The 27133-nt window shown below is 47.4% G+C and overlaps 1 protein-coding gene across 1 annotated transcript; it reads left to right on the top strand.

The window, feature by feature from the left end:
* The first annotated feature begins 634 nt into the window (after positions 1–634).
* On the top strand, positions 635–26877 carry LOC143783148 (pentraxin fusion protein-like). The gene is made up of 4 exons (XM_077271471.1): positions 635–823; positions 17887–17960; positions 21293–21575; positions 26207–26877. The coding sequence occupies exons 2-4, from the start codon at positions 17888–17890 to the stop codon at positions 26373–26375; spliced, it is 525 nt and encodes a 174-aa protein (XP_077127586.1). The 5' UTR covers positions 635–823; position 17887; the 3' UTR covers positions 26376–26877.
* The last annotated feature ends 256 nt before the right edge of the window (positions 26878–27133 follow it).

Raw genomic sequence — 27133 nt, 5'->3', positions numbered from 1 at the left:
AGGAATGTTACAAACAGAGTGAGGACAGCAGCCCAGATGTGGGGGGATCTGCAGCACCACAAAAGGCAGGAAGAGGCGGTGTGGTGTCAAGAGACACAAGGTGTCCAACTGTTCCCCAGAGCACAAACATAGCCGTTAGGGTAAGGGTTAGGAGTTCCTGAGTCTGGCACTTTTTAAAGATAGGCCAGTTAACCCCAAAAAGACCTTTTTGCAATATCTGACATGCCAGCATCACCAGGGGCAGTACAATTGCCAGCCTGACCACCACCAGCATGCTCAGGCACAAGACAGCAAAGCAACTGACTAGTTTGGCCAAATGCCAGGGTACAGAAAGTGTCTGTGAGTGACACTACTGCTTCTTCCCCTGTTCAACCTAGAACCTGGCATGGTCGTGTGTGACAATGGCCATGTGAGGGGTGGTCCAGGATTCCCACACCCCTCTGTTACTGTTTTCTTATGCTGTCATAATTAATGTTATTTATTGTTTGGCCGTTAGATGGCAGCAATGTGTTACTGTGAATAGCACTTTGCCTTCAGGTCCTGTTAGAACAGGAGATCATTAACCAGTTAGGTCGGCCCTGAGAGGGGTGGCTTTAGACTGAAGGATGACTGGGAGATTGGGCATCATCTTAAATAGTGAGAGACTCTCAGAGAAGAAAGAATCAAAGAAGGAGATGAACTAGACAAGAACAAGAGAAAGACAGAAGAATAGGACCAACGGGGACAAACAGAGTAGACTTACCTGAAGAGGCCAATTTGGGGACTCCACAAGCGTGCCAAGACTGGGACAACCTTATCTGCAAAGGAGATCCAAGAAAGTCAGGTATGGGGAACAGTAGGGTAGTAGAGGGAGCTCCCTTACGTACAGATTCAAGAAACAATGGCATTTCCCTTAGGGCTGAAGCATTCTGCGTTATTCATCATTGTTCAGAATCCCCTATTTTTGTAATGGGCTGGGGTATGGAAGAATTAGATAATGTGCCCCTCAACCATGACTACCACCTTACCCCCCCCATTACAGCCGTAACCTGGTGGTGGCTCTGAAGCTTGGTAATCTCGCACAAGTACCATGCATGGTCCACATGCTCAACTTAGTGGTTCTGTGGTTTCTCAAAATGACCCAGTTCTGCCTGAGCTATTTGTGAACGTATGCCAAGTGTGTACCCATTTCTGCAAGTCAGATACAGCTGCCACCGCCTTAGCAGTGCTGTGACAGTGTTTGCAACTTCCAGCTCACCGACTGGTGAGCAATGTCCCACACATTGGAACTCAACGTTACATGTGTTGGCAAGGCTTTGTGACCAGCAGAGGGCAGTAGTTGAATACTAGCGACACCATGTCCATCAGTATTCCGGTCAGCCTTTGAACATAAGAGCTGATGAGTGGGAATGGATGCCTGACATCTGTGCTGTTCTCCAAAACTTTGAGGACTTGACGAAGATAGTGATCGGCGATAACACCATAATCAGTGTCACCATCCAGCTACTTTGTCTACTGAAATGCTCATTGCTCACAATTTAAAGGGAACCTGTCACCAGGTTTGGCAGATAGGAGTTATGTAATATAGGAGAGGCCTCCATCCCGTGTAATATATAACAGGTCTCCATCCCATGTAATATAGGAGAAGCCTCCATCCCGTGTAATAAAGGAAATTCCTCCATTCTGTGTAACATAGGAGAGGTCTCCATCCTGTGTAATATAGGAGATGCCTCCATCCTGTAAAATATAGGAGAGGTCTCCTTCCCGTGTAATATAGGCGAGGTCTCCATCCCGTGTAATATAGGAGAGACCTCCATCCAGTGTAATATAGGAGAGGTCTCCATCCCATGAAATAGAGGAGAGGTCTCCATCCCATGTAATATAGGAGAGGCCTCCATCCTGTGTAATATAGGAGAGGTCTCCAACCCATGTAATATATGAGCGGCTTCCATCCTGTGCAATATAGGTGAAGCCTCCATCCCGTGTAATAAAGGAAAGGCCTCCATCCTGTGTAATATAGGAGAGACCTCCATCCCGTGTAATATAGGGGCTGTCTCCATCCTGTGTAATATAGGAGAAGCCTTCATCCCATGTAATATAGGAGAGGTCTCCATCCCGTGTAATATAGGAGAGGCCTCCATCTCGTGTAATATATGAGAGGCTTCCATCCTGTGCAATATAGGAGAAGCCTCCATCCCATGTAATAAAGGAAAGGCCTCCATCCTGTGTAACATAAGAGAGGCCTCCATCCTGTGTAATATAGGAGAGGCCTCCATCCCATAAAATATAGGAGAGGTCTCCATCCCGTGTAATATAGGAGAGGCCTCCATCCTGTGTAATGTAGGAGAGGCCTCCATCCCGTGCAATATAGGAGAGGTCTCCATCCTGTGTAATATAGGAGATGCCTCCATCCCGGAAAAAATTTAGGAGAGGTCTCCATCCCGTGTAATATAGGAGAGGCCTCCATCCCGTGTAATATAGGAGAGGCCTCCATCCCATGAAATAGAGGAGAGGCCTCCATCCCGTGTAATATAGGAGATGCCTCCATCCCGGAAAAAATTTAGGAGAGGCCTCCATCCCGTGTAATATAGGAGAGGCCTCCATCCCGTGTAATATAGGAGAGGCCTCCATCCCATGAAATAGAGGAGAGGCCTCCATCCCGTGTAATATAGGAGAGGCCTCCATCCCATGAAATAGAGGAGAGGCCTCCATCCCGTGTAATATAGGAGAGGCCTCCATCCCATGAAATAGAGAGGCCTCCATCCCGTGTAATATAGGAGAGGCCTCCATCCCATGAAATAGAGGAGAGGCTGCCATCCCGTATAATATAGGAGAGTGTTGCTGCTCAGCTTACTCGTAACCAGAATCCCCCGTCCTATTGTACATGCAGCTATAGGATTCCTCCATCCTCGGTGATTACTCTACATTTATTTACATTAATCTCATCTGACAAGTGTTTGCCCATCAGACGTCTCATCCAGATCATTCTGTAATATTGTAATGTCAAGGTCAGTACAGATCACTGCAGTCCCCACTGCTCCCAGTACAGATCCCTGTGGTCCCCACTCCTCCCAGTACAGATTCATTCAGTCCCCACTGCTTCCGGAACAGATCCCTGGTGTCCCAATGCTCCCAGTCCAGATCCCTGCAGTCTCAATCTTCCCAGTACAGATCGCTGAAGTTCCCACTGCTCCCGGCACAGATCCCTGCGGTCCCCATTGCTCCCAATAGAGATCCTTCCCATCCATGGAGGTGGATCACTCACAATGTGTGGTGGCTTCTCATCTATGGAGGGGATCATTTACATACAATGTGCGGGGGCTTCTCATCCATGGAGGGGGTCACTCACAATGTGTGGAGGCTTCTCATCCATGGAGGGGATCACTCACAATGTGTGGGGTCTTCTCATCCATGGAGGGGATCACTCACAATGTGTGGGGGCTTCTCATCTATGGAGGGGGTCACTCACAATGTGTGGAGGCTTTTTATCCATGGAGGGGGTTACTAACAATGTGTGGGGGCTTCTCATCTATGGAGGGGGTCACTCACAATGTGTGGAGGCTTCTCATCCATGGAGGGGATCACTCACAATGTGCGGAGGTTTCTCATCTATGGAGGGGATCACTCACAATGTGTGGAGGCTTTTTATCCATGGAGGGGGTTACTAACAATGTGTGGGGGCTTCTCATCTATGGAGGGGGTCACTCACAATGTGTGGAGGCTTTTTATCCATGGAGGGGGTCACTCACAATGTGTGGGGGCTTCTCATCCATGGAGGGGATCACTCACAATGTGTGGGGGCTTCTCATGCATGGAGGGGATCACTCACAATGTGCGGGGGCTTCTCATCCATGGAGGGGATCACTCACAATGTGTGGGGGCTTCTCATCCATGGAGGGGATCACTCACAATGTGTGGAGGCTTCTCATCCATGGAGGGGGTCACTCACAATGTGTGGAGGCTTCTCATCCATGGAGGGGATCACTCACAATGTGTGGGGGCTTCTCATCCATGGAGGGGATCACTCACAATGTGTGGGGGCTTCTCATCCATGGAGGGGATCACTCACAATGTGTGGGGACTTCTCATCCATGGAGGGGATCACTCACAATGTGTGGAGGCTTCTCATCCATGGAGGGGATCACTCACAATGTGTGGGGGCTTCTCATCCATGGAGGGGATCACTCACAATGTGTGGAGGCTTCTCATCCATGGAGGGGATCACTCACAATGTGTGGGGGCTTCTCATACATAGAGGGGATCACTCACAATGTGTGGGGGCTTCTCATCCATGGAGGGGATCACTCACAATGTGTGGGGGCTTCTCATCCATGGAGGGGGTCACTCACAATGTGTGGGGGCTTCTCATCCATGGAGGGGATCACTCACAATGTGTGGGGGCTTCTCATCCATGGAGGGGGTCACTCACAATGTGTGGGGGCTTCTCATCCATGGAGGGGATCACTCACAATGTGTGGGGGCTTCTCATCCATGGAGGGGATCACTCACAATGTGTGGGGGCTTCTCATCCATGGTGGGGATCACTCACAATGTGTGGGGACTTCTCATCCATGCAGGGGGTCACTCACAATGTTTGGAGGCTTCTCATCCATGGAGGGGATCACTCACAATGTGTGGGGGCTTCTCATCCATGGAGGGGGTCACTCACAATGTGTGGAGGCTTCTTATCCATGGAAGGGATCACTCACAATGAGCGGGGTCTTCTCATCCATGGAGGGGGATCACTCACAATGTGCGGGGGCTTCTCATCCATGGAGGGGATCACTCACAATGTGCGGGGGCTTCTCATCCATGGAGGGGATCACTCACAATGTGTAGGAGCTTCTCATCCATGGAGGGGATCACTCACAATGTGCGGGGGCTTCTCATCCATGGAGGGGGTCACTCACAATGTGTGGAGGCTTCTCACAAATAGAGGGGGTCGCTCACAATGTGTGGAGGCTTTTCATCCATGGAGGGGTCACTCACAATGTGCGGGGGCTTCTCATCCATGGAGGGGATCAATCACATTGTGTGAGGGCTTTTTTTCTATGGAGGGGATCACTCACAATCTGTGGAGCCTTCTCATCCATGGAGGGGATCACTCACAATGTGTGGAGGCTTCTCATCCATGGAGGGGGTCACTCACAATGTGTGGGGGCTTCTCATCCATGGAGGGGATCACTCACAATGTGTGGGGACTTCTCATCCATGCAGGGGGTCACTCACAATGTTTGGAGGCTTCTCATCCATGGAGGGGATCACTCACAATGTGTGGGGGCTTCTCATCCATGGAGGGGGTCACTCACAATGTGTGGAGGCTTCTTATCCATGGAAGGGATCACTCACAATGAGCGGGGTCTTCTCATCCATGGAGGGGGATCACTCACAATGTGCGGGGGCTTCTCATCCATGGAGGGGATCACTCACAATGTGCGGGGGCTTCTCATCCATGGAGGGGGATCACTCACAATGTGCGGGGGCTTCTCATCCATGGAGGGGATCACTCACAATGTGCGGGGGCTTCTCATCCATGGAGGGGGTCACTCACAATGTGTAGGAGCTTCTCATCCATGGAGGGGATCACTCACAATGTGCGGGGGCTTCTCATCCATGGAGGGGGTCACTCACAATGTGTAGGAGCTTCTCATCCATGGAGGGGATCACTCACAATGTGCAGGGGCTTCTCATCCATGGAGGGGATCACTCACAATGTGCGGAGGCTTCTCATCCATGGAGGGGGTCGCTCACAATGTGTGGAGGCTTCTCACAAATGGAGGGGGTCGCTCACAATGTGTGGAGGCTTCTCATCCATGGAGGGGATCACTCACAATGTGTGGGGGCTTCTCATACATAGAGGGGGTCACTCACAATGTGCGGGGGCTTCTCATCCATGGAGGGGATCAATCACATTGTGTGAGGGCTTTTTTTCTATGGAGGGGATCACTCACAATGTGTGGAGGCTTCTCATCCATGGAGGGGATCACTCACAATCTGTGGAGCCTTCTCATCCATGGAGGGGATCACTCACAATGTGTGGAGGCTTCTCATCCATGGAGGGGGTCACTCACAATCTGTGGAGCCTTCTCATCCATGGAGGGGATCACTCACAATGTGTGGAGGCCTCTCATCCATGGAGGGAGTCATTCACAATGTGTGGGGGCTTCTCATCCATGGAGGATGTCACTCACAATGTGTGGGGGCTTCTCATCCATGGAGGGGATCAGTCACAATGTGTGGAGGCTTCTCATCCATGGAGGGGATCAGTCACAATGTGTGGGGGCTTCTCATCCATGAAGGTGGTCACTCACAATGTGCGGGGGCTTCTCATCCATGGAGGGGATCACTCACAATCTGTGGAGCCTTCTCATCCATGGAGGGGATCACTCACAATGTGTGGAGGCCTCTCATCCATGGAGGGAGTCATTCACAATGTGTGGGGGCTTCTCATCCATGGAGGATGTCACTCACAATGTGTGGGGGCTTCTCATCCATGGAGGGGATCAGTCACAATGTGTGGAGGCTTCTCATCCATGGAGGGGATCAGTCACAATGTGTGGGGGCTTCTCATCCATGAAGGGGGTCACTCACAATGTGTGGAGGCTTCTCATCCATGGAGGGGGTCACTCACAATGTGTGGAGCTTCTCATCCATGGAGGGGATCACTCACAATGTGTGGAGGCTTCTCATCCATGGAAGGGATCACTCACAATGTGTGGGGGCTTCTCATCCATGGAGGGGTCACTCATAATGTGTGGAGACTTCTCATTCATGGAGGGGGATCACTCACAATGTCTGGAGGCTTCTCATCCATGGAGGGGGTCACTCACAATGTGTGGAGCTTCTCATCCATGGAGGGGATCACTCACAATGTGTGGGGGCTTCTCATCCATGGAAGGGATCACTCACAATGTGTGGGGGCTTCTCATCCATGGAGGGGTCACTCATAATGTGTGGGGGCTTCTCATCCATGGAGGGGATCACTCACAATGTGTGGAGGCTTCTCATCCATGGAGGGGATCACTCACAATGTGTGGAGGCTTCTCATCCATGAAGGGGGTAACTAACAATATGTGGGGGCTTCTCATCCATGAAGGGGGTCACTAACAATGTGTGGGGGCTTCTCATCCATGGAAGGGATCACTCACAATGTGTGGGGGCTTCTCATCCATGGAGGGGATCACTCACAATGTGTGGGGGCTTCTTATCCATGGAGGGGGTCACTCATAATGTGTGGGGGCTTCTCATCCATGGAGGGGATCACTCACAATGTGTGGAGGCTTCTCATCCATGGAGGGGATCACTCACAATGTGTGGAGGCTTCTCATCCATGGAGGGGGTCACTCATAATGTGTGGGGGCTTCTCATCCATGGAGGGGATCACTCACAATGTGTGGAGGCTTCTCATCCATGGAGGGGATCACTCACAATGTGTGGAGGCTTCTCATCCATGAAGGGGGTAACTAACAATATGTGGGGGCTTCTCATCCATGAAGGGGGTCACTAACAATGTGTGGGGGCTTCTCATCCATGGAGGGGGTCATTGACAATGTGTGGGGGCTTCTCATCCATGAAGGAGGTCACTAACAATGTGTGGGGGCTTCTCATCCATGAAGGGGTTCAATAACAATGTGTGGGGGCTTCTCATCCATGAAGGGGGTCACTAACAATGTGTGGGGGCTTCTCATCCATGGAGGGGGTCACTCACAATGTGTGGGGGCTTCTCATCCATGAAGGGGGTCACTAACAATGTGTGGGGGATTCTCATCCATGGAGGGGGTCATTGACAATGTGTGGGGGCTTCTCATCCATGAAGGAGGTCACTAACAATGTGTGGGGGCTTCTCATCCATGAAGTGGGTCATTCACAATTTGTTGGGGGGCTTTTCATTGTTTTGCCAAGTATTTAAAGGGGTCTGAAATGGCTTTAAAGAAGGTGATTAATTCTATTACAAGAATTAAATGATTACAGAAAATAGGAAATAGTGTGATATTGCGTACACTTTTGCATAATATAAATCACAAAGGTAAAGTAGACACATTGCACACTACACAGGAAAAACTTAATTAGGAATAGCGCATTATCTCTCCGGAAACATCAGCTGTGAGAAGCGAAACAGCGAAGACCGAGAAATTCCTGGAATCCACACTGTGGCATCACATGCGTCTCCTTTAGTTCTCAGGTTAACAGGGCTTCTGTCTTACCTGCAGTCTTCCCCAGCTTATGTCTTGATCAGAGACAAATGCTTGCGTAACCAAGTATTACACAAGCCCTAACAAATTCTCTTCGTCCGATACGGTATCCCTCCAGCTGAGTGGCCAACTCTTCAGACGTCAATCAAAACCAGATAAATACATCACCGAAGAGATCATGACAAAAAGCTCTCCTGGTACCAAATATTACACCATACTATACACGCGACATTTCTCACTGAACATTAATAACGAAACTATGCAGTAGTTGGATAATACTAAAAACATAGGCTTTCCCACTAAACATTGATAAAGGAGCTATGCAGTCCAGGAGTTGGAAAAATTACAGAAAATACAAGGATAATATGAGCTGAACAGTTACTATCTAATATATTAAAGGTTCGTTAAAGACAGGCTGTAAATATGGGTTCGTGATGGCCATTAACATCTGAGCACTACACTTATACATGGAGGGGATCACTCACAATGTGTGGAGGCTTCTCAACCATGGAACAGGTCACTTATAATGTGCAGGGTCTTCTCATCCACGAAGGGGATCACTCTCAATGTGTGGGGGCTTCTGATTCATGGAGGGGGTCACACACAATGTGTGGAGGCTTCTCAACCATGGAACAGGTCACTTATAATGTGCAGGGTGTTCTCATCCACGAAGGGGATCACTCTCAATGTGTAGGGTCTTCTCATGCATGAAAGTGGTCACGAACAATGTGTGGAGGCTTCTCATTCATTGTGGGGATCACCAACAATGTGTGGGGGCTTCTCAACCATGGAGCAGGTCACTTATAATATGTGGGGTCTTCTCATCCATGGAGGGGGTCACTCACAATGTTTGAGGGCTTCTCTTCTATGGAGGGGTCACTCACAGTGTACCGGGACTTCTCATGCATGGAGCAGATCGCTCACAATGTGGGGGGGCTTCTCATCCATGGAGGGGATCGCTCACAATGTGTTGGGGCTTCTCATCCATGGAGGGGGTCACTAACAATGTGTGGAGGCTTCTCATCCATGGAGGGGATCACTCACAATGTGCGTGGACTCCTAATCCATGGAGGGGATCACTCACAATGTGCAGGGGCTTCTCATCCATGGAGGGGATCACTCACAATGTGGGGGGCTTCTCATCCATGGAGGGGGTCACTCACAATGTGTGGAGGCTTCTCATCCATGGAGGGGATCACTCACAATGTGTGGAGGCTTCTCATCCATGGAGGGGATCACTCACAATGTGCCTGGACTCCTAATCCATGGAGGGGATCACTCACAATGTGCAGGAGCTTCTCATCCATGGAGGGGATCACTCACAATGTGTGGGGGCTTCTCATCCATTGAAGGGGTCACTCACAATGTGCGGAAGCTTCTCATCCATGGAGGGGGTCACTCACAATGTGTGGGGGCTTCTCATCCATGGAGGGGATCACTCACAATGTGTGGGGGCTTCTCATCCATGGAGGGGATCACTCTCAATGTAGGGGGGCTTCTCATCCATGGAGGGGATCGCTCACAATGTGTTGGGGCTTCTCATCCATGGAGGGGATCACTCACAATGTGGGGGGCTTCTCATCCATGGAGGGGGTCACTCACAATGTGTGGAGGCTTCTCATCCATGGAGGGGATCACTCACAATGTGTGGAGGCTTCTCATCCATGGAGGGGATCACTCACAATGTGCGTGGACTCCTAATCCATGGAGGGGCTCACTCACAATGTGCAGGAGCTTCTCATCCATGGAGGGGATCACTCACAATGTGTGGGGGCTTCTCATCCATTGAAGGGGTCACTCACAATGTGCGGAAGCTTCTCATCCATGGAGGGGGTCACTCACAATGTGTGGGGGCTTCTCATCCATGGAGGGGGTCACTCACAATGTGCGGGGGATTTTCATCCATGGAGGGGATCACTCACAATGTGCGGGGGCTTCTCATCCATGGAGGTGGTCATTCACAATGTGCAGGGGCTTCTCATTCATGGAGGGGATCACTCACAATGTGCGGGGGCTTCTCATCCTTAGAGGGGATCACTCACAATGTGTAGGGGCTTCTCATCCATGGATGGGGTCACTCACAATGTGCAGGGGCTTCTCATCCATGGAGGGGATCACTCACAATGTGCGGGGGCTTCTCATCCATGGAGGGGATCACTTCCAATGTGCGGGGGCTTCTCATCCATGGAGGAGGTCACTCACATTGTGGGAGGACTTCTCATCCATGGAGGGGGTCACTCACAAGTATACTTAAGATCACAGGTATGAATAAAGAATTGGATCTAAACCTTCTGCAAGGACTACTCCTATGATCCTGGACAATGCGGTGATGATGTATTTCCACCATGATGGTTATCGGTCACAAGGCAGAGTGAGAACTAAGTGGTTGGGGATCAAAACATTGAAATTAGGGTCTACGAATGGAAACATCCCGCGTTTCAATCCCATTGAGAACTTGTGATAAATTCTCAAAAAGTGATAAAAGCCATAAATTGTGATAAACTCCAAGCTCTGATGAGAAAAGAATTGTCGACCATCATTCAGGATCTGCCTGGAAGCCGATATTCACCTGCAAGGGCGAAAGCATACATTTATCATTTTACCTCCATAAATTGTAAAATAATAAACTAACCAATAGTGATGAGCGAGTATACTCTTTGCTCGGGTGATCTCCGAGTATTGTGGCGTGCTCAGAGATTTAGTGTTTGTCGACACTCCTGCATGATTTGCGGCTTCTAGACAGGCTGATGCATGTGGGGATTGCCTGTTTGTTAGGAATTCCACACATGTATTCAGCCTGTCTAGCTGCCGCAAATCATGCAGGAGTGTCGACAAACACTAAATCTCAGAGCAGGCCAAAATACTCGGAGATTACCAGAGCACACTCAGGAAAACCCCAGCAACGAGTCTACTTGCTCATCACTACTAACCACCCCACACTTAAGCCCACCATTCCCAACCTCCGCACTGACCTGAGAACTGGTCCTGCGTCTCATGCCTCAGTCCATGTCCAACGTCCATAGGCCAGATCAGGCAGTGCCAGTTTTTCAACCAAACAACCCAGTGTCCCATAGTCCCACAAGGTGAATCCACCTCCCCCCTTTTCCCACCACCCAACCTAACACCTACACCAAAATCTCTGTGTCTCTCTCTCTCTCTATATATGCTATATACAATGTATACATGTCACATCTCCACCAGAACCTGCTCCTGAGACTTCTACTTCTTCGACCAGTCACCGATATATTCACTCTGCAGGTGGCGCTGGTGATAGAAATGTGAGAACCAGACACTCTGGACTTCGGGCTCTGTTCAGCCTCTAAGGTTAGAATGGCTGGGACCTGTAGTGCAGTCAGTCTGGCAGTATGGGTGTGTGAGATCCCAACTGAAAGCTCCATGCTCAGGCCCATTGGAGAGCACCGCACCCTACTAAGGTTCCAGCTTAGTGCAACATATAGCTTAGAGTAGGGGTGGGGAACCTTTTTTCTGACATAATCGTGTTTGGGGGCCATATAAAATTATTAACTTAAACATTAGCTACTTATATTTATTCAAACATTTAAAGGGAACCTGTCACCAGGTTTGGACGATACGAGTTACGGCCACCCCCTTTCAGGGCTGATATCCAGTATTCTATAATGCTCTACATAAGCTCCAGACCCGACCTGTAAGAGAAGAAAAATAACTTATTATATTCACCTGGGGGGAGGTCCACGCCGATAGGTGTCGCTCTTCTTGGTTCGGTGCCTCCCATCTTCTTACGATGCCGTCCTCCTGCTTCCTTCATGTGGATGATGTGTCCCTGTGTCATCTACACAGGCTCCCCAGCATTGGGCTCTGGCGCAGGTGTACTTACTGTATCTGCACTGTTGAGGACAGAGCAAAGTACTGCTGTGCACAGGCGCTGGGAAAGGTCAGAGAGGCCCAGCAAAAAGGAAATGCACCTGCAGCAGGGAAGGCTCAAGCTTACCAATGCACTGGCCCCTGGCTACCTGCACTCATGCACTCTCATATGCACCGGGGGGGATTTTGCATTTGCACCGTGCAAACTCTAGAATTGGGCTCCTCTCACCTCCTTTACCAGGCTGAGACGGTTTCCCTTTTGCTTTGGCTGGGAGGGGGAGGGTGGAGGGTTGCACAAAAGTCTAGGCCTCTCCTCTCTTCTCCTTTTCTCTAGTTTTACAACAAAGCTGCAAAGTGTGCAGCTCCAGATCTTCCTGCAGAGCTGCTGGGGGTTGCAGGAGGCTGTTCCTGGATTGCACTTGCAGTGCACCATGCTCGTCATTCTTCCTCCTCCTCCGCTCCGTAAAATAGATTTGCAGCACTTGCAGTTGCAGCCGAGAATCGCCAGAATTAGACTTTGTCAGCTTCAGCACTGAGCAATAAAGTTTTTTTGTGAGTGAAAAGTCTCTGACTGGAAATAGTTAGGGCTGTCTGGTCAGTCAGATAAAACCTACACGTCGGACACAATACCGCACGCACCTCTGAAGAATGAGGGCCCGCGGCCAAAAAACGGTCAAAGTGGCTGCGGGCTGCACCAGCTGACGTTCCCCAATCCCCACCACTGGCTTAGTGTTTCCCTGGCTAGGTGTATTCCTGTTTGACCCAGTTGTCTCTGACTAATCTTACAGATCCTGATTTTGTCCTTGATGTGACCTCTCAGCTCTGACCCTGCTTGGTGACCATTCCTACGTCTGGATGGCAGCCCTTCTATGGTAGAATTCCATTGGGTCCTATTGTAAAACCAGATCCTTTTACAGGGGTTAATGGATATTGGGATTTCTCTGGAGTCTTTCTAGTCTGAGTGGCTTGTGCCAAGTCTGTCCGAGGCAGCCTTATGAACCTGTGGCCTCAGTCAGACTTTACATTCTATCTAACCAACCAAGTAGCACTCTAGTGATATAGCCTGAAAACAAGAAATATATATATATATATATATATATATATATATATGAAATTTGAATTGCATTACTGCTCTAGAAAGCAGGAAAAATTGAGAAAACATAGGGCATAATTTGGCCAATTCATGTGTACCCAGCGATAAGGCAATTCTTGTTGCTGGAACCTCTCTACCCTCATAATTGCAGGCTTCAGCCTAGGAGAGGATTCTCATCAGATAGGTTCCCAGCCAGGGCCGGACTGGCCATCGGGCAGTTCTGGCAAATGCCAGAAGGGCCGGTGGCAGTAGTGGGCCGCTCGAGTGTGCCGCTGTCGGCACACTCTCCCCGCTGTCGGCGCACTCCCGGCCCCGCATTCAACTATACCGGCGTCATAGACGCCGGTACAGTTGAATGCAATGATGGAGGAGAGAGCGTCTGCTGACGCCCCCTCTCCCATCATTCCCCGCTCTGCCTGGCGCTGACACTGCGGGTGCGCGATGACGTCATATCATCGCGCACCTGCTGTGTGACCGGGCGGGCAGACTGCGACTGCTGAGGCCAGAGCCAGAGCAGCGCGGGGCAGGAGGAAAGGTGAGTAGAGTGTTTTGTTGTTTTTTTTTTTTATCAATGAGTGATGACTGGATTGTGGAGCTATTGGGGGGGGGCTGGCTGCATTCCATTCTATGGGCCTCTGCTGCATTCCATTCTATGGGCCTCTGCTGCATTCCATTCTATGGGCCTCTGCTGCATTACATTCTATGGGGCTGTGCTGCATTCCATTCTATGGGCCTCTGCTGCATTATATTCTATGGGGCTGGCTGCATTCCATTCTATGGGCCTCTGCTGCATTATATTCTATGGGGCTGGCTGCATTCCATTCTATGGGCCTCTGCTGCATTATATTCTATGGGGCTGGCTGCATTCCATTCTATGGGCCTCTGCTGCATTACATTCTATGGGGCTGGCTGCATTCCATTCTATGGGCCTCTGCTGCATTATATTCTATGGGGCTGGCTGCATTCCATTCTATGGGCCTCTGCTGCATTATATTCTATGGGGCTGGCTGCATTCCATTCTATGGGCCTCTGCTGCATTATATTCTATGGGGCTGGCTGCATTCCATTCTATGGGCCTCTGCTGCATTACATTCTATGGGGCTGGCTGCATTCCATTCTATGGGCCTCTGCTGCATTATATTCTATGGGGCTGGCTGCATTCCATTCTATGGGCCTCTGCTGCATTATATTCTATGGGGCTGTGCTGCATTATATTCTATGGGGCTGTGCTGCATTCCATTCTATGGGCCTGTGCTGCATTATATTGTATGGGGGCGGTGCTGCATTACATTCTATGGGGCTGTGCTGCATTACATTCTATGGGGCTGTGCTGCATTATATTGTATGGGGGCTGTGCTGCATTACATTCTATGGGGCTGTGCTGCATTATATTGTATGGTGGCTGGCTGCATTACATTCTATGGTGGCTGGCTGCATTACATTCTATGGGGGCTGTGCTGCATTACATTCTATGGGGGCTGTGCTGCATTACATTCTATGGGGGCTGTGCTGCATCACATTCTATGGGGGCTGTGCAGCATTACATTCTATGGGGCTGTGCTGTATTATAGTCTATGGGGGCTGGCTGTATTACATTCTATGGGGCTGTGCTGTATTACATTCTATGGGGGCTGTGCAGCATTACATTCTATGGGGCTGTGCTGTATTATAGTCTATGGGGGCTGGCTGTATTACATTCTATGGGGGCTGGCTGCATTACATTCTATGGGGGCTGTGCTGCATTACATTCTATGGGGGCTGTGCTGCATTACATTCTATGGGGGCTGTGCTGCATTACATTCTATGGGGGCTGGCTGTATTACATTCTATGGGGGCTGGCTGTATTACATTCTATGGGGCTGTGCTGCATTACATTCTATGGGGGCTGTGCTGCATTACATTCTATGGGGGCTGTGCTGCATTACATTTCATGGGGGCTGTGCAGCATTACATTCTATGGGGCTGTGCTGTATTATAGTCTATGGGGGCTGGCTGTATTACATTCTATGGGGGCTGTGCTGCATTACAGTCTATGGGGGCTGTGCAGCATTACATTCTATGGGGGCTGTGCTGTATTATAGTCTATGGGGGCTGGCTGTATTACATTCTATGGGGGCTGGCTGTATTACATTCTATGGGGGCTGAGCTGTAATGCTGGATACAGCTGTAATTATGTTATATAGTCGTGTTACACTCCCCTCACTTCTTGTAGCCTACAAGTGTACAAAGATATTATACAGTCACCATGTGACAAGTGGGCCTGTGTGACTTCAAATGCCAGGGCTGAATTTTAGTCCCAGTCCGGCCCTGTTCCCAGCAGTGAGAATCGCCTTATCGCAGCTGCCAGTAACACATGAATTGCCTAATTTATTCCCTAAGTATTCTCAGTGTTTCCTGTTTTCTAGAGCAGTAATGGAATTCATATTTCCTATATTTCATGTTCTCATGCTATAGCGTTACAGCGTGCGGCTTTATTTGTTGGTTATGGAGATGGCTGCTCTTAGTTTGCACCTGTACATACCTGTCTTCTGCTTGAAAGTGACGATCAGTCTTTTGTTATTTGCAGTCATTATATCTGGCCCAAAAGAATGATGAACACCCTCTAAATAGTGGTGGATCAAATGCAAGATCCGGCCTATTTAGTCCAAGGTCTTGCAGAGCGGATTCAGTATCAGAAACCGTCCAAAGCCCTTGCAGCAGCACCTCACTTGATTTTTCTGGCACCCAAGGTAAACTTCCTAACTGAGTTTCAGGCAACCGTAATGTTTTTTCTTTTTCCCTTTAAGGAAAGCTGCCGCTTGTATTTCAGGCTATGCCCACTTTTATCTTGTTCTGAGATCCAGCGTGTAGGACTCATCATATCCCTGCAGCAGGGAGACCTCCGGCTTGGGTCTCCTCCCTACCACCTGACCCACCAGAACAGTGCTCCGTCAGAGGCGACATCCTGCTGAGGATTTATATATATACATATATATATACACTCACTGGCCACTTTATTAGGTACACCTGTCCAACTTCTTGTTAACACTTAATTTCTAATCAGCCAATCACATGGCGGCAACTCAGTGCATTTAGGCATGTAGACATGGTCAAGACAATCTCCTGCAGTTCAAACCGAGCATCAGTATGGGGAAGAAAGGGGATTTGAGTGCCTTTGAACGTGGCATGGTTGTTGGTGCCAGAAGGGCTGGTCTGAGTATTTCAGAAACTGCTGATCTACTGGGATTTTCACGCACAACCATCTCTAGGGTTTACAGAGAATGGTCCGAAAAAGAAAAAAAAAACAGTGAGCGGCAGTTCTGTGGGCGGAAATGCCTTGTTGATGCCAGAGGTCAGAGAAGAATGGGCAGACTGGTTCGAGCTGATAGAAAGGCAACAGTGACTCAAATCGCCACCCGTTACAACCAAGGTAGGCCTAAGAGCATCTCTGAACGCACAGTGCGTCGAACTTTGAGGCAGATGGGCTACAGCAGCAGAAGACCACACCGGGTACCACTCCTTTCAGCTAAGAACAGGAAACTGAGGCTACAATTTGTACAAGCTCATCGAAATTGGACAGTAGAAGATTGGAAAAACGTTGCTTGGTCTGATGAGTCTCGATTTCTGCTGCGACATTCGGATGGTAGGGTCAGAATTTGGCGTAAACAACATGAAAGCATGGATCCATCCTGCCTTGTATGGAGCATCTTTGGGATGTGCAGCCGACAAATCTGCGGCAACTGTGTGATGCCATCATGTCAATATGGACCAAAATCTCTGAGGAATGCTTCCAGCACCTTGTTGAATCTATGCCACGAAGAATTGAGGCAGTTCTGAAGGCAAAAGGGGTCCAACCCGTTACTAGCATGGTGTACCTAATAAAGTGGCCGGTGAGTGTATATCCAGTACATAAGATCGCACTGTGTGCTCTTCGCCACATGTATACTATGGATGATGTCACAAATCATGAATGAAGAAAAGTAGAAACGCATCACCGTGTGTCGCTGTCCTGCTATGACCATTGTTCAATGGACTACACATAAAATGACAAATGTTATCATCTATAGCATATAGCAGGTCTTTTCTTCTGTGTTCCACATTTTGCCTGTTTGTCAGATGGGCTCTCTGGACTTCTGGGTCTATACGGGCGAGGTGGAGACATATGGTGAGTTCATTTCCTATTTTCTTTTTATCTAATGCTGATCCTGACACTCGAGTCTACGGAGGAGTAATTTTCCTGAAATGCATTTTGAAAAGATTAAATTTGGTCCAAACTAAATTTGTCTGAATCTTAATTGCTATGAAAAGATGTTTATGTTCTGAGTTTTCTTCTGACCCCAAACCATAAACTATAGATAGCCAGGAAGGGGTTAAAAAGTAATACAAGCTACTCCTGAGCTTTCCCAGGGGGCCACTCACCAGTCCTGCCGCTCCTCGCCGGGTCTTCCGCTGGCTCTCTCTGGTCCCACTTTGCTCTTTGGATGTTTGTGTGTTGACAATGCACCAACCAGTCATGTGGGACGTGACAGACATCATTGATCATGGTAGGGAATAGATTGTATGACAAATGTAACCGATGATGGAGATGACAAAGTATCTGTGCGTGAAACCTGCCAACTCTGGCCAACTCCATCATTTGTAAGAACGGTCTGAAAAGCCCAACTGACCCAGAAGAGTGAGTGCAGCTCCGGAGAAGAAGATCAGTGAATGACGTACACTTCCTCCCTTAGAGACTTATTACATTTAGGTACTTTGTTGGCTTCATTGACTCTTCAGCCTCTGTTCCTCTTCTTTCACCAGGATGAATCTTCTGTCAACTCTGATTCTGCTGGTATCTGTGGTTCTGACTCTAGGATGCGCTCCTGCACCTGGAGGTGAGATCCTGTCCACACCGCGGACTGCAGAGCGGTCATGTATCTGTACATGGGGTCTAATTATAGTACAAACAAATGGGTTGGATGCCTGGAGACAGGACTGCCACTAGGAATTTTGGGGCCCCACACTGGCAAAATTTTCAGGGCCCCCCCTTGAAACTCCGCCCAGGCTCCACCCCAGCCCCACCTCCACCACTCGTACCATCCACAGTCCTACTGCCCTCTCTTGGAAAAACTCCACTTCTGCACCACATCCTCACCAATTACACATTTTCAGTTCCCATCACCACATACATAGACAGAAGCTTTTGTTTTGGCCAAAATAATTTTTAATCCACCACCAAGACAAGGTAGACTCTTCTGGCCGGGCCCTACTCTACTGTAACTTACTAAATATTTGTTCAAATATCCAATACAATTTAGGTATATTTTAATTTTTTTTTAATTTTTAAAATGACCAATAATATCACAAACAAGGAAAAATATCGCCACACCATGATCAGACACCATATTACTACCATATATTGACCAATAATACCACATACAGGGAACAAATACCGCCACACCATGACCAGACCACATATTACCACCATAGTGACCAAATAATAGCACATACAAGGGACAAATACCACCACACCATGGCCGGACAACATATTACCACCACATAGTGACAGAATACTGCAATACTGATCATTAATAAAAAAAAAACAATTCTATCACCATAAGTGCCATTATACACAGGAGATCTGTACTTAGTATGCAGTGTCTGTGTACAGGTAACACACTAACTCACCAGTGACATCTCTGGGTGAAGTCGTTCAGCCTTGCTTTCCATCTTTATCCAGCACAGACTGCATCACGTCTTCCAGCCAGGGCTCATTTCTGCAGGAAATAACATAGTTATCTAGAGCTCCGCTTGCAGAACACATTGCTTAATTTTTTCCCGACTTCTACACTACACCAGATGAAGAAAAAAAGGCAACCTAGTGTCACTCTGCACAGTAACAGGATCACCCCCCCCCATTTAAAACAGTATCCTCAAAAAATAAAATAAATACATCACTGCAGTAATAATATCCCTTAATTAGCCCCTATGGTAATAATAATATCCCTCATCCTAGCCCATGTATCTCATTCCTGGCTCACATCCTGCCCTCATGTGTATCCATTCTGCCCCATATGATCTCCCCATCTGTCCCATGATCCTGCCGCCCCCTCTGTCCCATGATCCTGCCGCCCCCTCTGTCCCATGATCCTGCCGCCCCATCTGTCTCCATCGTATCCATCCTGCCCTGTGATCCTGCCCCATGTATCTCCATCCTGCCCCATCTGTCTCCATCCTGTGTCTCACATCCTGCCCCCCCGTGTCTCACATCCTGCCCCCTGTGTCTGACATTCTGTCCCATGTGTTTCACATCCTGCCCCATGTGTCTCACATCCTGCCCCATGTGTCTCACATCCTGCCCCCTGTGTCTCACATCCTGCCCCCTGTGTCTCACATCCTGCCCCCTGTGTCACACATTCTGCCCGTGTCTCGCATCCTGCCTCCCGTGTCTCACATCCTGCCCCCTGTGTCTCATATTCTGCCCCGTGTCTCAAATTCAGCCTCCTGTGTCTCACATCCTGCCCCGTGTCACACATCCTGCTCCCTGTGTCTCACATCCTGCCCCCTGCATCACAAATTCTGCCCCCTGCGTCTCAGATCCTGCCCCGTGTCTCACATCCTGCCCCGTGTCACACATTCTGCCCCCGTGTCACACATTCTGCCCCGTGTCACACATTCTGCCCCCATGTCTCACATTCTGCCCCCAGTGTTGTTTTCATTCCTGCCCCGTGTTGCTTTCATTCCTGCCCCGTCTTTCCATTCCTGCCCCCTGTGTTGTTTCCATTCCTGCCCCCTGTGTTTTGATTCCTGCCCTCTGTGTTTTGATTCCTGCCCCCTGTGTTTCTATTCCTGCCCCCTGTGTTGTTTTCATACCTGCCCCCGTTATTTTCATTCCTGCCCCATGTTTTCATTCCTGCCCCCTGTGTTTCCATTCCTGCCCCTTGTGTTGTTTTTATTCCTGCCCCCGTTGTTTTCATTCCTGCCCCCGTTGTTTTCATTCCTGCCCCGTGTTTTCATTCCTGCCCCCTGTGTTGCTTTCATTCCTGCCCCCGTTGTTTTCATTCCTGCCCCCGTTGTTTTCATTCCTGCCCCGTGTTGTTTTCATTCCTGCCCCATGTTGTTTTCATTCCTGCCCCGTGTTTCCATTCCTGCCCCCTGTGTTTTCATTCCTGCCCAATGTTGTTTTCATTCCTGCCCCAGTTGCTTTCATTCCTGCCCTCTGTTGTTTTCATTCCTGACCTCTGTTGTTTTCATTCCTGACCCATGTTTCCATTCCTGCCCCGTGTTTTCATTCCTGCCCCCTGTGTTTCCATTTCTGCCCCCTGTTTTGTTTTCATTCCTGCCCTATGTTGTTTTCATTCCTGACCCCTGTGTTTCCATTCCTGCCCCCTGTGTTGTTTTCATTCCTGCCCCCGTTTTCATTCCTGCCCCAGTTGTTTTCATTCCTGCCCCGTGTTGTTTTCATTCCTGCCCCGTGTTGCTTTCATTCCTGCCCCATGTTGTTTTCATTCCTGCCCCGTGTTTTCATTCCTGCCCCATGTTGTTTTCATTCCTGCCCCCTGTGTTTTCATTCCGGCCCCCTGTGTTTTCATTCCGGCCCCCTGTGTTTTCATTCCTGCCCCTGTGTCCCCCATCCTGCCTTCGTGTCTTCATCATGCCCTGGGCTTGCCGCATCCAGTAAAAAAAAACAAAACACCTTTCTTACCTGGCTGCTGTCCAGCGCCAACATCCATCCCAGGCATTTCAGTGCGGACTCACCGGCGAATGACAATGACGTCATACACTGGCGACATGCGTGCCTCCGATTGGCTGGCGTCTTTAACTGTTGCCTTGCGGGCCCGGTCTCAGACGCAGGTTCATTGTACGGTCAGAAGCCTTCCTGCTGGGGCCCGGGCTCGATGGACAGCTGGACAGATGGACCGATGCGGGCCCCCTCTGCCCACCGGGCCCCATATGCCAGTCAGGGCAGTAATGCCCTGATGGCGGCCATGCCTGGAGATGCCACCCTGCCTGGTCCAAAATTCCACCTCAGAAGCCAGCGATTCCTCGCACTGTGAAGTGCATATGCTGAGGGGATTCATAAGTCTGTATCTTGCATGAGCTTCTCAGTCCATGGTCTTCAGGAATACAAATTATGGCAAAAAACAGATGGCAAGACCACAGCGGACTGCAGGATCCACAAATCAGCTCAATGTACCTGAAAGCTCTTCTATTTTTCTTTCCTCAGCCACAAATGTAGCAAGAAATGGAGAAGCCTCACATATTTCTCAGTTTAGATATTCATTAGCAGCATACGCCAAAAGTGCCATAGATGGTATCAGCAGCACTGATTTCAGCAAGGGCTCCTGCACACACACCGATTATGAGAAAGATCCCTGGTGGAAGGTGGACCTGAAGGAGAGCTACAAGATATCAAATGTCATCCTTACAAACAGGATGGACTGTTGTCAGGAGCGACTGATGGGGGCCGAGGTCCGAATTGGGAATTCCCCCGACAACAACAACCCAGTGTAAGTTTATGCTAGGTAAAAGAAAACAGGATGTCCCATCTTGTGTTTTTCCACAATGTCCCATCTCGTACTTCTCCACAACATCCCATCTCGTGTTTCTCCACAATGTCCGATCTCGTGTTTCTCCCCAACGTCCCATTTTGTGTTTCTCCACAATGTCCCATTTTGTCTTTCTCCACAACGTCCCGTCTCATGTTTCTCTACAACATCCCATCTCATGTTTCTCCACAACTTCCCTTCTTGTCTTTCTCCACAATGTCCTATCTTGTCTTTCTCTACAATATCCCATCCTGTGCTTCTCCACAACATCCCATCTGGTGTCTCTCCACAACGTCCGATCTCATGTTTCTGCACAACGTCCCATCTTGTGTTTCTCCACAATGTCCCGGTTCATGTTTCTCCACAATGTCCCTTCTCATATTTCTCCACAATGTGCGATCTTGTGTTTCTCTACAGTGTCCATCTTATGTCTCTCCAGAACATCCCACCTCGTGTTTCTCCACAATGTCCCATCCTATGCTTCTCCACAATGTCCCGACTCATGTTTCTCCACAATGTCCAATCTCATGTTTCTCCACAATGTCCCATCCTATGCTTCTCCACAATGTCCCGACTCGTGTTTCTCCACAATGTCCGATCTTGTGTTTCTCCACAACGTCACATTTCGTGTTTCTAACATGTCTCTTATATATTGCAAAACTCAAATATTCTGTCCCTCTACAATACTTTATCTTACATTTCTCCATGATGTCATGTCTTGAATTACTCTATAATGTCCCTTTTTTCACACTGTGTTTCATTGTATTACATGTCTTGTGTTTCTCAACATGTTCAGTCTTGTGCGTCTCCAAAATGAATCATCTTGTGTTTCTACATGTTGTTCAATCGTGAGGTTTTTTATATTATTCCATCTTGTTTTCTTCAAAAATGTCCAATTATACATTTCTCCAGAATGCCATGCCTTGTCTTTCTCTACAATGTCCCATCTTCTGTTTCTCTTCAATGTCCCCTCTTGTGTTTCTCCATAATTTTCTGTCTTAGGACAGTGTGGAATCATATAAGACAGAAAATTGTGGTAGTATGCTTCTTATGTTTCACTACATTGCTCTGTTGTTTCTGCATGATGTTCTGTCTTCTTCACAATCTTCTGCTTTGTATATGTTCATAAAATTCTGTCATGGACTTTAGTTTATGCACTGAAACTCAAGGTCATGGTCAGCAATCATTTTTTTTATCATTTGTTGATTATTCATTCAGCTAATTTTCATTATATTTTGTATTAATGACCAATCACCATAAAACAGATGTCACAGCGGTAACCTATATTCCTTCTCAGCGCCACCCTACTCATCGTTGTCATCATGTGGCTCGCTGAGTTTTGCCTCTTACATCACTGCTGCTTAAGAAGTTGTTTTCCATTTGGCTTTAGGGATCATGGACGGTCTCTGCAGGAATGTAACCCTACTGAGTCCAACAGAGATTATATTCCCTGGCCTATCCCATGCAAGCAGGATCTACAGTGGCATGTACAAGTTCGGGCACCTTTGGTCCCAAATTACTGTTATAGTGAATAGCTAAGCAAGTTGAGATGAAATGATTTCTAAAAGCCTAAAGTTAAAGATGACACATTTCCTTTGCATTTTAAAAATTGCAAAAAAAAAAAAAAAAAAGCCCATGCAAAAGTTTGGGCATCCTTGGAGATTTGTGTACTCAGATAAAGTTTGACCAAGGTTTGAGACATTAATTAGCCTGGTAGGTTATGACTTGTTCACAATCATCATCAGAAAAGGCCAGGTGATGCAAATTTCCCAGCTTTATTAAAACTCAGTCTCCTCTAACCTTGTGCCAAAAGCACAAAAACAATAGTCATGGTTTCTTCTAAGCAGCTGCCTAGCACTCTGAAAATGAAAATGGTGGAGACCCACAAAGCAGAAGTCTATCAGAAGATAGTAAAAAGTTTTAAAGTCGCCCTTTCCTCAGATCAAAATGTAATTACAAAATGGCAGCTATCAGGAACAGTGGAGGTCAAGATAAGGTCTGGAAGACCAAGCAAAATTTCAGTGACTGCTGATCATAATATTTCTAGAGAGGCAAATCAGAACTTGTGGTTGACAGCAAAAAACCTTCAGGAAGATTTAGCAGACTCTGGAGTTGTGGCACATTGTCCTACTGTTCAGAGACACCTGCACAAATACAGGTCCTTCTCAAAAAATTAGCATATAGTGTTAAATTTCATTATTTACCATAATGTAATGATTACAATTAAACTTTCATATATTATAGATTCATTATCCACCAACTGAAATTTGTCAGGTCTTTTATTGTTTTAATACTGATGATTTTGGCCTACAACTCCTGATAACCCAAAAAACCTGTCTCAATAAATTAGCATATCAAGAAAAGGTTCTCTAAACGACCTATTACCCTAATCTTCTGAATCAACTAATTAACTCTAAAAACATGCAAAAGATACCTGAGGCTTTTAAAAACTCCCTGCCTGGTTCATTACTCAAAACCCCCATCATGGGTAAGACTAGCGACCTGACAGATGTCAAGAAGGCCATCATTGACACCCTCAAGCAAGAGGGTAAGACCCAGAAAGAAATTTCTCAACAAATAGGCTGTTCCCAGAGTGCTGTATCAAGGCACCTCAATGGTAAGTCTGTTGGAAGGAAACAATGTGGCAGAAAACGCTGTACAACGAGAAGAGGTGACCGGACCCTGAGGAAGATTGTGGAGAAGGACCGATTCCAGACCTTGGGGAACCTGAGGAAGCAGTGGACTGAGTCTGGTGTGGAAACATCCAGAGCCACCGTGCACAGGCGTGTGCAGGAAATGGGCTACAGGTGCCGCATTCCCCAGGTAAACAGCGGCAGAAGCGCCTGACCTGGGCTACAGAGAAGCAGCACTGGACTGTTGCTAAGTGGTCCCAAGTACTTTTTTCTGATGAAAGCAAATTTTGCATGTCATTCGGAAATCAAGGTGCCAGAGTCTGGAGGAAGACTGGGGAGAAGGAAATGCCAAAATGCCTGAAGTCCAGTGTCAAGTACCCAGTCAGTGATGGTGTGGGGTGCCATGTCAGCTGCTGGTGTTGGTCCACTGTGTTTCATCAAGGGCAGGGTCAATGCAGCTAGCTATCAGGAGATTTTGGAGCACTTCATGCTTCCTGGCACCTGCTCACAGTGCCAAAACCACTGGTAAATGGTTTACTGACCATGGTATTACTGTGCTCAATTGGCCTGCCAACTCTCCTGACCTGAACCCCATAGAGAATCTGTGGGATATTGTGAAGAGAAAGTTGAGAGACGCAAGACCCAACACTCTGGATGAGCTTAAGGCCGCTATTGAAGCATCCTGGGCCTCCATAACATCTCAGCAGTGTCACAGGCTGATTGCCTCCATGCCACGCCGCATTGAAGCAGTCATTTCTGCCAAAGGATTCCCGACCAAGTATTGAGTGCATAACTGAACATTATTATTTGATGGTTTTTTTGTTTGTTATTAAAAAAACACTTTTATTTGATTGGACGGTTGAAATATGCTAATTTATTGAGACAGGTTTTTTGGGTTATCAGGAGTTGTAGGCCAAAATCATCAGTATTAAAACAATAAAAGACCTGACAAATTTCAGTTGGTGGATAATGAATCTATAATATATGAAAGTTTAATTGTAATCATTACATTATGGTAAATAATGAAATTTAACACTATATGCTAATTTTTTGAGAAGGACCTGTATAGCCTTAATGGAAGAGTCAAAAGAAGAAAATTTCTCCTGCTTCCTCATCATAAAATTCAGCATTAGAAGTATGCAAAAGAACATCTAAACAAACCTGATTTATTGTGGAAACAAGTCCTGTGGACCAATGAGGATAAAATAGAACTCTGGCCACAACGATCACAGGTATGTGTGGAGAAAGAAGTGCACAAATTTTCAGGAAAAGAACATCTCACCAAATATTAAGCATGGGAGTGGATTAATCACACTTCGGGGTGGTGCTGCAGCCAATAGCACGGGGAACATTTTATGGGCAGAGGGAAGAATGGGTTCAATGAAATTTCAACAAACTCTTGATGCAAACATAACACCATCTGCATAAAAAAAAGCTAAAGCAGGAAAGAGGATGTCTTCTACAAATGGATAAAGATCCTAAACACAGGCACAATCCACAATAAATGACCTCAAAGGCGCAAGCTGAAGGTTTTACAATGGCCCTCACAGTCTCCTGATCTGATTTGCCGTATTGTATTTTCCATCCTACAGCTGACCGTAACCTGAGGTTCTTTCTATAATTGGCCACAATTGGGGGTAAATAGAAAAGGTTTCGGAATAATGCCCATTTTTGTTTTTACTGCATCTAAGAATTTCTGACCATACATGGTTGTGCTGTAGTCTTTTGTTTCAATGGTCCAGCTGTACTTTTGGTCAGTAATATTACAAAGTGGAACTTCTGGCCTTGTGCCTGACGGTCAGCTTACATCCTATGTATATTTTCGGCTCAGGAGTCATATTTCTAAGTAGTCATGGGAACATGGGTTTGAATGTTGGTCCTTAGCTGGCACTTTGGGGGGTTCTTTTTATTTTAATCTGCAGTTGATCATTACAAGGTTTTGGTGGTTTTCTCCTCTAGGTGCGGCACAGTCACGAGTGTTGCATATGGTACCTTGTCCTTCTGCTGTGACGGGATGGAAGGTCAATACGTCAGCGTGGTGATCCCAGGACGCTCCGAGTACCTGACACTGTGCGAGGTCGAGGTTTATGGAGATCTGATCATCAAAGAGAACAATGTCTGCTGGTAGTTCCCAAAGTCAAGGAGAACTTCAAAAATATCAAGTCTTTTCTTCATCTAGCGGGTGTTCAGCTCTGGGTTCTATAGAGGTTTCCATGATACAAACATTTCTGCATTTGGTAAAATTAAAAATTAAACGCAATTTCCTCGGTTCACACTCATGTCTACATTTTTTTTAAATCTCCAAGGGAAGAAACAATAAAATGTAGAGAATCCATAGTAACACATCAATGTAATGACACTTCACACCAAGTACTGATATTTCCTTCCTTACATTTCCTTCTTAGCTCTTCACATCCCTTGATCGTTGGACAAAAAAATAGTTAAAAAATAAAATAAGATTTTACCATTCTCTCATGGAAGATATTTTAGCAATATGGTCCTGATTCGTCATTTGCGGGGTTTGTTTTTAGTCTTTTGCCTTTTGACTGTGTTTTTTTACTGACATTTTTATGCACTAAATTCATGGAAATGGTGCTTGTAATTCAATAAATTAGTACCAAGCAAAAAAATGTCTTTTTTTCTGTCTTAAAACTGATATGGTGACTTGTTAGAGGAAAAGTCACGTTTTCCAAAAAAATTAGATAAAATAACAGGTGTACATAACATCACTCCAAGGCAAGGGGACTAAAGTAGAGTTGTGCCAAAAAAATTTAAAAATTGCATTTCATGACTCGGACTAAAATCGCCGTCCCGCTCTTTCTTTCGTCCCCGATGACTTGGTGTGGCTCTCAGCTCGTAATATCAAGCTGTGCGTGAGTCCACTAA

The sequence above is a fragment of the Ranitomeya variabilis genome, chromosome 6 (assembly GCF_051348905.1).
Source record: "Ranitomeya variabilis isolate aRanVar5 chromosome 6, aRanVar5.hap1, whole genome shotgun sequence".
In the NCBI taxonomy this organism is placed as follows: domain Eukaryota; kingdom Metazoa; phylum Chordata; class Amphibia; order Anura; family Dendrobatidae; genus Ranitomeya; species Ranitomeya variabilis.
This window is presented reverse-complemented; position numbering and strand designations above follow the sequence as displayed.

Bases quoted from the DNA above. Each gene is read 5' to 3' on its own strand.
- LOC143783148 (XM_077271471.1), top strand. From the start codon at position 17,888: ATGAATCTTCTGTCAACTCTGATTCTGCTGGTATCTGTGGTTCTGACT. The intron at 17,961-21,292 runs GTGAGATCCTGT...TTCTTTCCTCAG, and splicing joins ATGCGCTCCTGCACCTGGAG to CCACAAATGTAGCAAGAAAT. The intron at 21,576-26,206 runs GTAAGTTTATGC...TTTCTCCTCTAG, and splicing joins CCCGACAACAACAACCCAGT to GTGCGGCACAGTCACGAGTG.